General features: G+C 35.8%; 1 protein-coding gene across 1 annotated transcript in view; it reads right to left on the bottom strand.

The window, feature by feature from the left end:
* The window catches only part of LOC125255549 (arf-GAP with dual PH domain-containing protein 1), a 32026-nt gene that overhangs the window by 15473 nt on the left and 3683 nt on the right, over window positions 1–12870 (bottom strand). Inside the window, exons 2-3 of the mRNA XM_048170856.1 lie at window positions 5780–5910; window positions 1206–1297 (exon numbers count right to left, since the gene is read on the bottom strand). Coding sequence (XP_048026813.1) covers window positions 1206–1297; window positions 5780–5910 — 223 coding nt within the window. The remainder of the gene's footprint in view (window positions 1–1205; window positions 1298–5779; window positions 5911–12870) is intronic.

Raw genomic sequence — 12870 nt, 5'->3', positions numbered from 1 at the left:
AATGCATTTTTTCAACCATGTCAACATGCCAATCACAACCCTTCACAACTACTTCTGTAAAATGACTTATTTCCAAGATTACAAAAGATCACAATTATTTCAAATAGCCTCAAGAGTAAAATAAATAAGGTAATTGTGACTTTATTTCTTGAAATTGTGTCTTAGGTATGTTTTATCAATTTTGTGATTTTATTTCTCATAATTGCACAATTTATGTCTCACAACTGTGACGGTTTTCACTCAGAAACTGCTAGTAAATTTCACAAATAATTACAAAGAAACGTCACTGAAATAAACATGAAATTTTAAGAAGAAAGAGTGAAATAGTATTTTCTTGTAAATAAAACAAATCATTGTTTACAATGTAGAAAAGAATAACAAGTAACATCCTATAAAAATAATTATCTTACAGTCTAAACTAAGATTAAAATGAATATATTTAGCATTTCTTATTAGTAAAAAACTTTGTCTTTTGTGTTAACTGTCTTTTTGAGCATAAATCTGAACTTAAATGGTTGTAGTTCATGAATGCTTTTGAAGACCTAAAGTCAGACCTAAAGTTTTGTAAAATAAGTGTAAAAAAATTGTTTAAGTTTACTTATCTTTATATACAAAATATATATTTTATGAATTAATCTGAACTCTAAAATCAAAGCCATATGTCTAACTGTGTTGTCTTACAAATTTGAAGTTGATAAGATATAACAAAAATTGAGCCGCCTAAAGGTGACGCAATGTCCAATTTCATAACAGTTTTCAGAGGATACATTTTAAGAGTTAAAGTTTCATATGTCACCTAATGACGATTATTAAAACGTGATAAAAAGCCACACTGACAGTTAACAGGCTATAAACTACAATGCTACATTTGAACAACAGAATTTTCCACACCACCTGAAACACAACACACAAACAGGAAGGAAGGAAGCATCTACATCATTGTACCACATTTTCTCGAGCCATGTGAGAAAAAGCAGCCCCTCTGACGGTCTGTATGACAAATTCAAAAACCCCCACAATGCTGCTGAGCTGATGATGTCAGAATGACCACAAGAAAACAAACGACACGAGAGCCTTAAAGCTGCAAGACTTTAAGTGCACTCAACAGGGAACAGGACGAAACTGGCCCCGGCATAGCAAGAAGAACGATGTGTGTTTCTGTAGAGCACTGAGGTTCTTACCCTAATGTGGCGTTTGAGTCCTACCTGCAGTCTGTGTGGGAGGGGCGGTAATAAAACGGAGGAACTTGCTGTTCGTATTTGGCCTTTGCTGCTTCATTCCCCATAGAGGTGATAAACTACAGAGAGAGAATGCATGACATGGTTTACAAGCACAATAGGTAACGCTTGACAATAAGGTTTCATTTGTTAAGCAGTGTTGGGCGTAACACATTACAGGTAACTAGTGCTATCAATCGATCAAAAAAAATGAACTACTTAATCACAGTTTTTAATATTTTTATATTGTAATAATTTCACAGTTACTCTCCAAATTAATGTAGAAAAAGACAGTATAATTTAAACATTTGTTTAATGGCATCTTTTTATGAATGAAGGTTAGTATCACTGATATTAATACTGCCACTGATTTCTCTATTGTGATTTTTTAAACATTAATTATAGACATTCAACATTACAGTATAACTGAAAGCTATCAATTTCAACATTTATTAGGCTTTAAAAAACTACTTTTAATTTAAACCCATAAACCTATTATAATAAATGTCATATTTTCCTGTGGCCTCATGTCTAACTGAATAAAGTTATCAAACACTTTACAGTCTTTACTGCATAAATTATAAATGAAATATAGATGAATCCTTATTAAAGCTACAGTTTTCTCTGTTATCTTTGATGAACATTAATGACAGACATCATCACAGCAACTGGTTTATTAGGCTGCTGTCACTTTAAGAGCTGCCGCTGCCGAACATGACGCGCATCTCATTTTCTCACAACTCTTTAAGTTCATTTAAGGTGTTATTTAACTCATTTAAGAGTGCTCTTATGAGGATACTCAACAATTTTGGCTTAATTCTGTATGTTATTGATTGTTCAAGCGCAAAAGAGAACTCAATACTGGCGCACGTCTTTCTGTGCACACCAGTTGTGTGTGTGTCACATGACACAACATTCACAGACAGTGCGTTTTCGTTTGTCTTGTGGTGATTAGATGGTTTAAAAACATTTGCGTGATCATATAATGTAACGCTAGCCAAATTATGACTTAAAAATGGATGCTACATTAATTGCATTAAATATTTTTAATTGCATGCGTTAACGCGCTAATTTTGACAGCACTACAAGTAACGTGTTATGTACTCAGATTACTTTTTCTGATGTAACAAGTAATGCATACTTTATAAATTTATCACTATTTGAGTTACTTTTGTGTTTTTAAAACACATAATGTACGTTACTTTTCAGTTTAATTAATTTCCTTAAACATTGATTTAAAAAAAAAAACGGCTGGAAAAGCCGAGCCCCAGCTAGATGAGAAAAAGTAACACAAAAGTAATGTGTAACATAAAAAGTAACTGAGTAACGTAACTAGTTACTTTTTAGGTTGTAATGCAATATTGTAATGCATTACTTTTAAAAGTAACTTTCCCCAACACTGTTGTTAACATTAGTTAACTAAAAAAAAATTACAATCAGAAATTGCTAGTAATTTTCACAATCAGTTAAAGAAATGGCAAGTAACACAATGAGTTAAATGTGAAATTTGTTCTTTCTGGTAAAACGTACTCCAATAATCTTTATTTTGAAAAAATATTTTTTCAGTGCATTACTTAACATGAACTAACCATGAAAAATACTTCTACAGTAGGGCTGCACAACGATTAATCGCGATTAATCGTTTGCAAAATAAAAGTCTGTGTTTACGTAATATATGTGTGTGTTCTGTGTATAATAATGACGTATATATAAATACATGCACATACATGTATAAATTTAAGAAATATATACATGTATAAATAAATATACATATTTATATATATTTTATATTACATATAAATATAAATATTTTATATATAAATATAATTTTTTTCTTAAATATATACATGTATGTGCATGTACTTATATATACATAATTATTATACACAGAACACACACATATATTACGTAACACAGACTTTTATTTTGCAAACGATTAAACGCGATTAATCGTTGTGCAGCCCTATTCTACAGCACTGAATAATGTTAACGTTAATCTCAACATTTACTAATATATTATTAAGATCAAGGGCCCTATCATACACCCGGCGTAATGCGGCGCCAGGCTAACTAACTAATGTTAACAAATGAGACCCTATTGTACTGTAAGTTAATATAATTAATATTATTTGCATACATTATTTCTGAGAATTACATTTTCTGAAGAACATGCTTAATTCTAATGGAGATTTTGCCCGTTTCATCGAGGTCCAAGTGAAAAATCTGATCTCAGCATCCCTAGTGAAAAATGAATATACCAAAATTTGTATACTAGAAATACATTACATATTTATGTACTTAATATAAATACCCTGAAGTCATTGAGATCTGCTAAATTGGAACAGCTAATGTTGTGAGGAAGTAGTGCTGAGGTCCAACTAAAGATATACTGAAGTATACACTGTGTGCAGAATTATTAGGCAAGTTGATTTTCTGATCATATTTTTTTCCCAAGCACATTTTACCAATTCCAATCCACATCAATCTTAATAACTACTATTAATATTGTTTTTAATCATTTATAAGTGATATATAATTGTTCATGAAGGCTGGAAATGAAAAATGCCTTATATTTAGTTGTGCAGAATTATTAGGCAGGTTTTCTTTTACAGGCAAAATGAGCCAAAAAAGAGATTTAACTCAGACTGAAAAGTCAAAAATTATTAAATACTCATGAGAAGGACGCAATACTAATGCAATATTAGAAATTGCAAAGTTAAAGCATGACCAAGGGACAGCAAAATGCTCATTGGGTCAGCGGGGTCAGACAGAAACAGGTGGAAAAGAAAAGACACATGTTAACTGCAAAATAGTTAAGAATTAAGGTGAAGAATTAAGTGTGAAACCATCAGGAACCCTTTAGTCTCCAGCGCCACCATTTTCCAGAACTGCAACCTACCTGGAGTCTCCAGAAGTGCGAGGTGTTAGGATCTCAGAGACTTAGGTTAGCTAAAGAATCCTAAAAAATGACCCGCACTTGATAAGAATCACAAGCTGAAGTGTTATAAAATACATGAAGACTGGGTTTTTATAGGCCTTATAGACAGACAGCTTGAGAGTGACTCCTGATGGACCAGCACCACATCCTCTTGTACCACTGTTTGAAGAATTTATCCAGAATCTGGCAGTAAGGTGTTTGAGTTCACTTTTAGTCCATCTCTTATCCTGAAATGTCTGTCTTGCAGAGATGGACTAAAAATGATCTTCCAAAACTTACTGCCAGATTCTGGAAGATAAATCCTTCAAACAGTGGTACAAGAGGATGTGGTGCTGGTCCATCAGGAGTCACTCTCAAGCTGTCTGTTTATAAGGCCTATAAAAACCCAGTCTTCATGTATTTTATAACACTTCAGCTTGTGATTCTTATCAAGTGCGGGTCATTTTTTAGGATTTTTTACCTAACCTAAGTCTCTGAGATCCTGAGACCTTGCACTTCTGGAGACTCCAGGTAGGTTGCAGTTCTGGAAAATGGTGGCGCTGGAGACTAAAGGGTTCCTGATGGTTTCACACTTAATTCTTAATTATTTTGCAGTTAACATGTGTCTTTTCTTTTCCACCTGTTTCTGTCTGACCCCGCTGACCCAATGAGCATTTTGCTGTCCCTTGGTCATGCTTTAACTTTGCAATTTCTAGTATTGCATTAGTATTGCGTCCTTCTCATGAGTATTTAATAATTTTTGACTTTTCAGTCTGAGTTAAATCTCTTTTTTGGCTCATTTTGCCTGTAAAAGAAAACCTGCCTAATAATTCTGCACACCTGAATATAAGGCATTTTTCATTTCCAGCCTTCATGAACAATTATATATCACTTATAAATGATTAAAAACAATATTAATAGTAGTTATTAAGATTGATGTGGATTGGAATTGGTAAAATGTGCTTGGAAAAAAAAATATGATCAGAAAATCAACTTGCCTAATAATTCTGTACACAGTGTATTTGACTGTGCTAAAGTGGAACTACTGCAAGTATACTTTAGGTACACTTTAAATATCTTGCATTTAAAGATTGATATTATGATCATGCTATCCTTACTAATAGTTATATTAAAACACATTTTAGGCTTGATATTAAGAAACATGCATTGTGCAGTAAAGAAATAAAATGTATAATATTTATAGCAGTAAGTTTCAAGCGATATGTCAGTACATATGTGGATCTGTAGTATACTTAGTATGAAATAAACGTATTTTAAATACATTTCGGTATAGGTTTTTTTCACAAGGGCAAGCAACCCTAATTATTCAGATTTGTTATAATAAGCAATTTTTAAATTTAACGCATCATCGTGCACCTCTTGATTATGAACCGGTTTGACGGATCTGTCCATCACGTCTCTGTTAAGATTATCACAAACATCAGCTCTCTTTAGATTCCCAGGCTCATGTTGTGCACTAATGGCTTTCATCCTCAATCTTTCAAGTAGGCAAAGAGCCAATCAATCTCTGTGGCTCTTGAGATTACTGCAGATTTGGATGGTGTTCAGGAGATCAAAGAGAGCTGCGTTTCTGCCCAGGCAAATCTGAGTAAACAGCCTTCAGCCAAAATCGGCTGTGCCTCACCTCTATTTCTTTATCTTCAAATGTGTCCTGCAGCACAGACTTGACCTGGCTGAGGCTGAGAATACTTCTGTGGATGAGCGAACATCCCTGACACACGAACACACCCAGCGTCACAGACACCCAATCCGGCTCTGAGGAAGAAAGAAGGAAGGAAGAACGTTTACAAATTTGTGAGGCTCAATAACAGCATGTCAATTTTGCTGGCGAAGGGAGTGTGTAGCAAAACTATACTCCACTACTGGAACATCATCACTCGCAAAAATATTTAGGCCTAAATTTAAGATTTATATATTTGTTTTTCATTTGGATTAGACCATAAACTTATAATCTTGATGTGATGAATATTTTTCAGTCATACATAAATTAAACTTTCTGTAGCAGCCCCATATAACTGAATGTGCTTTAAATACACAATAACCAGGTTTATATATTAATAATCAATAAAACCCAATCAATCTCATCAATTTTAACTAATTGAATACTGGTTGTTCCACAGCTAGCAATATTTTTATACCCTTTAACTGAATAAACTGTTTTCACAATGAACATATTTACACAGATTCTAAGCCATTTGATTAAATGCATTTTTGAAAATATGATTATTTAAATTAAATAAAATCGATGCATATAGTTAATAAATTATGCAATGTTTTTTTTTGAGTAGTTTTTTATAGTTTATGTTAAAGGTCCCGTTTTTTTGAAGCTTTGATTGTGTTTATAGTGTGCAATATAACATGTGTTTCGCGTGTAAAAAAACACAGTATTTTTCACATAATTTACTTATCTGTATACCGCTGTTTCCACTGTCATAAAAACGGGCTGATGACTTCCTTGTTCTATGAAGTCCCTCCTTCAGAAATACGTAACGAGTTCTGATTGTGCCAGCGGTTCCTGTGTTGTGATTCGACAGCAGTTTAGCATATCTTGCCCGGAAAGGTCACGCCTCTTACCATAACGTGGAGATGCACGCGCTCAGTGTTATTGTAAACATGTCTTTAATTTTACCCTATCAATTTGAGCCGGAATCAGACCCGGTGATTGGACTGCGGGATGAAAATAACAGCGTTTCGACGACATGGCGACAAACACACTCTACAAACGCAACTCTTGTGTATTCCTGTGGGCGGAGGTTAGTCAAAAAACTGTTTTAGTGACGTCATTAAAGAAGGAAGTAGAGGGATGTAGTCCAAACTGGCCGTTCGATGTAGGCGACTTCTGTTAAATAAAATATCTTGCTTGGCATTGAACTTTGAGCTTTAAAATTTTACAGATTTTATTTATACTCTAACAACAACATTACACACTAACTAAAGTTTGAAACATGGGATCACGAAGAACGGGACCTTTAAAACAGTGTAATCCAAATGAGTGGAAATTTTATATGCAATTCAAATACATAAATCCCAAAATATGAGTGTGTGACTGTCTGTAAGTGACAATTCATCACCCTAAAAAAATAGTTCACCCAAAAATGAAAACTTTATTCATTGTTTACTCATCCTCATGAAGCTTGACTGAAGCTTTCAAGCATCAAAAATAATGCAAAAGCACCCTAAACGTTTCATAACAATAGTTCATACTATTCTGAATACTTTCTGAATCTTCTGAAGTCATATGGTAGCTACAAAACTATTTTATTTTATTATTGAAACTCTTGACATCTGCCCTAGCACTTCTTTGCATATTCATGTGAGATAGAGAATTGCAATTTGTGGATGAATTGTTCTTTTGAGTCAGATCTTTTCCATGTATCAACTGATTCACAGTCTGAATGGTTCTTTTGAGATCTGTTCAACTCACTGGATATTCAGTGTTTTTCTTGGTTCTGTGAACATTAAGGAAACATTCCATTTTATCCAATACAGATGAGCATGAATCTGAAAACATTGATGTTACATACTGATACATACAGCAGTTTGGAAAAGACATGTGCTTAAATTTTAATGCTCTATCACGTTTGAAAATAGCGCAGTGCCAATACTAAACTTGACCGACAGTGTTAAAAAAAGCAAACCTGAGATAAAAACACTTTTGCTGAAGCAACCATGTCATTTTAGCTGCCTCTGCAAGTCTTTGAGCTCTTTTATCGTGACTCGTGTTTCAGGGACTCGTACCCGGGCGCTTCACATCACAAGAGCAATGCTGTATCAGGTGAGCTGCAGAGCAAGTTTACTACAGCAAAAAAGAGCTGATTATGTGATGCATCAAAATGTATTAGTTTACAAACCATGCACTATGGGAAAAGTGTTTTGATGTCATAACATAGTATTGTGCAAGGTACAAAAATAAGTCCTTTTTAATCAATCTGTGTGAAAATGAATAAAAGTTGTTGGTGTTTTACTGCCTCTAGTGTTCTTGAGTACTTTATATTTAGGTTTTTTGGTAGATAGAAGCATGTTTTTCCAATAATCACATAATGTTGGCTTCAACATTTCTCTCTTTGCGCTCTACAGCCAAAATCACATGCGTTTGAAACAGTGAGTTAATGATCTCAGAAATTTAAAGGGCACCTATTATGCCCCTTTCACAAGATGTAATATAAGTCTCTGGTGTCCCCAGAGTGTGTATGTGAAGTTTTAGCTCAAAATACCCCACAGATAATTTATTATAGCATGTTAAAATTGCCACTTTTTGTTTTTGTGTGTGTCCCTTTAAATGCAAATGAGCTGCTGCTCCCGGCCCCCTTTCCAGAAGAGGGCGGAGCTTCAAGAGCTCATACAACAACAAAACAGGACAATCTCACGCACTGAAAATGTCAGAAACTGTCAGTAGCAGTGTTCAGCCTTATATGTTCGAACCAGAATCGGACACTGATGCCCAAAGAGCCAGAGAATTACCAGAATTTACAGTTATAACTTATGTTGTCATCTTGATTTTATCCACTATTAATTAGGGCCCAAGCCACTTAGGTGCAGGGCCCTTTTGTTTTTCTAAGGAAAATATTTTTTTTTCTGTCATCCGGGGCTTTTTGGGGGCCTTAACGTGCTCAAAAACTCTTGAAAATTGGCACACACATTGGAATCTGCGGCCATTAGGACGCCACAAAGGATGGGACCCGGGTGTGGCAGGGGGGCTCGACAGCGCCCCCTTGAATGGTGTCTGAAAACTTGGTCCATATATCAAACACTCTATGCTTTAAGTTATACGCCAGCTCAACAGGAAGTCGGCTATTGCAGGTTGTTTGAAAAACGCATGCTCTGGAATTTGATATACTCCTCCTAGGCGATCAATCCGATCACCACCAAACTCGGTCAGAATGAAGTCAAGACATTGAGGATGCTAAACTGCCAGCGGATTTTTGATATCTCAAATGGTTTGTCCGTGGCTAGGCAACAAATTTATGTTGAGAAAAGAGAAACAGGAAGTGTTATAACTTCTGCATACATTAATTGATTTTGATGAAACTTCGGCTGTGTGTTCATTGTGCAAGGCAGATCCCGTGGATGTGACTATTGTGAGTCAAAGTTATAGCGCCACCAACTGGGAGCAGGAAGTGTGTCACTTTCAACATGCTTTAAGATCACCCTCTTATTTTTACCTGATTTGCTTTAAGAATAATGTCAAAACATGGCAGATGTAGACCTTTGAAAAGAATCGTGATATCTCAAACACTGTTGCCATGGCAACACATCAAACTTGAATATTAGTTTTGGATGCTTTTGAGACTCTTAGCATGCTTCAAATTGTATGAAACTCAACACACACACATGAGGATTGTTATCCAGTAGACATGGGCAAAGCCTAAGAAACGGGCGGGGAGGAGGGGCTCTATAGCGCCACATTGTAGTGCAGTAAATGTAGAGTGAATTTGACATAGTCCTTTAAAGTTTAACCATTTTAAATGCCTATCGCCCGCTGTGCACAGCTGCCCTCAAGCCACCGGGGTGGCGGTGCCACCGGGCTTGGGCCCGCCATCGCTGCTTGCAGCTATATTTACTAATTCTATCCTTCAATACTATTTTGGGTGGTATGCAAATTGGCACACAGACAATAATGTCATCACTATACCATTTACTTTTACAATATTTATCCATATGCAGATGGAACCGTTAACGGAGGCCAAAATACTGAAGACTGCAACAAAACCACTTTAACAACTGGTTTAAAAGTAGGACTTGCTGTGTGTTTCTGCTGAGGTCTAAGAGGCTTTAAAAACTGCATACAAACCACAGAGGTTATCTGCAATAATTATACCGTTAGTCTCAGCTTAAAGGTTAAACACAGGCGAACCCACAATAAGAGGGAGACAGAAAGGTCTGTAATGTCACCCGCATCTCACACATACACGCCCTCTTTGTACACACAGACACAGACAGCCTCTTCACACAACAGCTCACATTTGAGTCACAGAGAAACTGCAAAAGTGAGCACTTGAGTTTGACAGTTCAGGTGCGAGTGTTGCTAAACGCTGGGAAATCCTTGAGCTGAAAACCCTGAGGGCACACAGGGGAGTGTCGGCTGTCGACTGTGACAAAACTGGCATAAACTGATATTCAGGTTTTTTGACTTCTTAAAGTGACGCAATCCATGAGAAACTGTGTCATACGTCTAACGCTCGCTGCGTATAAGAAATACAGTGAAGTTATTGTTCGAAGGAGAAAGAGGGGCGATTGGAGAGAGCGGCAGAAAGCGAGATAGAGAGGCTTGTGACCAAATGAAATGGACTTTGTTTTGTCTTTTACCTACTTTTGGTTCTTATCTGCTGATCAAGGTGTGGCTCTGTCTGCTACCAGGCTACACACCTTCCTCGTTGCTTGCGAATTTGATTTCTGCTCATGAAGTTAGTCATTAAACACATACGTGAGCACAGAAGTCCAGATTTGTTAAACTTGGTCATAATGGCATCAAATTATTATTCACTGTCATAATTTACTCATTCCAAACCTGTGTGACTTTCTTTATTCGTGCTGGTTGCTCATTTCCATACAATTACACTGAACTTACAAGCTTCAAAACAGACACAAAAGCACCATAAAAATGTAAATAAAGAAACTCTATAAACTATATAAATAGTCTTCTGAAGATGGAATCACTTTCAATAAAAGATTTTTCCAGCTGATGAACGATAAAAACACTGACAGCCAATCAGAATCCATCCTGCTTTAAAGACTCGAGCAGACAGCAAAAACTGCGGCACACTTATAATAACAGAACATAACCGTCCATTCGTGTGGATGCTAATATAGTTATTATAGTTTATAGTTATCGTTCTCAGTGTGAACAGGCTTTAACTCAGATTCATGCATAATTCAGAATCACGCATACCACTTTTGTGAACCCGTCGACCGGATCAATAAAAAAAAGACTGAAAATGATTCACCATTTTGGTAACACTTTACTTAAAGCCTTTATACTGCACATAATGTTTCATAAAAAGTGTTTTTAATGCATTAATTATGCTTTGTAATGCACCTTATAGTGCATTGTATGAATAATTGCAACCAGTTATAATACATTCTAATAATACTGGTCTATTCATTGCTACACCTTTAGAAAGTATAATGCATTCAAACAAATAACAGATTTAAGATGCAACAAGGAATCTGCAAACATAATGCATTTAGTTTTAGTTAGTACATTTACTTATGAAAAGATACATTATGAATACCTTTATAATGCATTATTCATAAGGGCTTTAAGTGAATTTCTTCTGTTGTGTTCCACAGAAGAAGAAAAAATTCATATGACAGAATTTAAATTTTTGGCCAAATTAATCATGTTAAGCTCCTACATAAATTGAACTTCGAATGTGCTTCACATGATCATTAACTGCATTAAACAAACCTCCAAATGTTTCAACCCCATTTGCATCTAAACAGTGTCCAGTTGCATAAACTGCTCAGACTAGTTTTACAAGTTAATCGTGTATTTTTTTTCTTCAACACTGGTCATATCTGTCTGTTAAGAAGATTGGTCTAATTTGAATCTGAAAAGTAAGACTGATTACCCCTTGACTAACTGCTAGACTAGCTATTAAGCAACAGTCTTAACATGATGACTATGTTTATGCAACTGTCCGCAGATTGCAAGTGGAAAGATGTTAATACTAGTGTAAACAGGGTCGTGGTGTCAATGTCGCCTGGATGATTTGCATGACTGAGATGGCAGTGCGCTGAAGGCTGTGACTTTTACTCATTGAGTGATAAAAGTCACAAGGCATGAAGTGTGCTATACCAGAGATTGAGTGCACTGGGTCAATGGCTTCATTCGCAGCAAGAAGCAACTGTGAAACCCCAGCATGCGTACCATACGGCATATTGAGGTTTCTCAAAATAGAGAATGTGTTGATGTGAGGCTTAGGTTATTCTGGGTTTATGCCACATATCTGAAAGATTTGAAGATATATCTGTCCTACATATGTGTGTGTGTAAAGGCAAAAAAGTGTTTGTGATGTGAGTGCGAAGAGAGAGAGAGACTGTGTCAGCTCTGAAGGACAGTCGTCCATCACACTCAGTACAGCCTAACTTGGCAACCAAAAAAATAAATAAAATAAAATCAATGACTAAATCACAGTAAAATGATGCAATGGATGATAAGTGATTCATGTGACATATCAATAGTCATGTCAAGTCAAATTTACTTGTACAGCGCTTTTCACAATCCATGTTGTTTCAAAGCAGCTTTACAATAAATCATGGTATTAATGTTTATAACATCTTAATTTCTTCATGCCTATGTGTCGCATTTATCAGATTAGAGCTGGACAATGATATAGTACATCTTTAAAAAAATGGTGGGTTAAAAACAACCCAAGTTGAGTTGAAAATGGACAAACCCAGCGATTAGGTTGTTTTAACCCAGTGAATGGGTTGTTTTACAATCCTCATTTTGGCTGCGTGAGATTCTCCAGCTTTGTTGTTGTTGAGCTGTTAAAGCTCCGCCCTCTTCTGGAAAGGGGGCGGAATCAGCAGCTCATTTGCATTTAAAGGGACACACACAAAAACGGCGTGTTTTTGCTCACACCCAAATAGGGGCAAATTTGACAAACTATAATAAATGATCTGTGGGGGATTTTGAGCTGAAACTTCACAGACACATTCTGGAGACACCAGAGACATCTTGTGAAAGGGGCATTATAGGTCCCCTTTAAA

The sequence above is a fragment of the Megalobrama amblycephala genome, linkage group LG20 (assembly GCF_018812025.1).
Source record: "Megalobrama amblycephala isolate DHTTF-2021 linkage group LG20, ASM1881202v1, whole genome shotgun sequence".
Taxonomy (NCBI): Eukaryota; Metazoa; Chordata; class Actinopteri; order Cypriniformes; family Xenocyprididae; genus Megalobrama; species Megalobrama amblycephala.
Note: the sequence above shows the minus strand (reverse complement) of the source record. Positions and strands in the feature narration are given on the sequence as shown.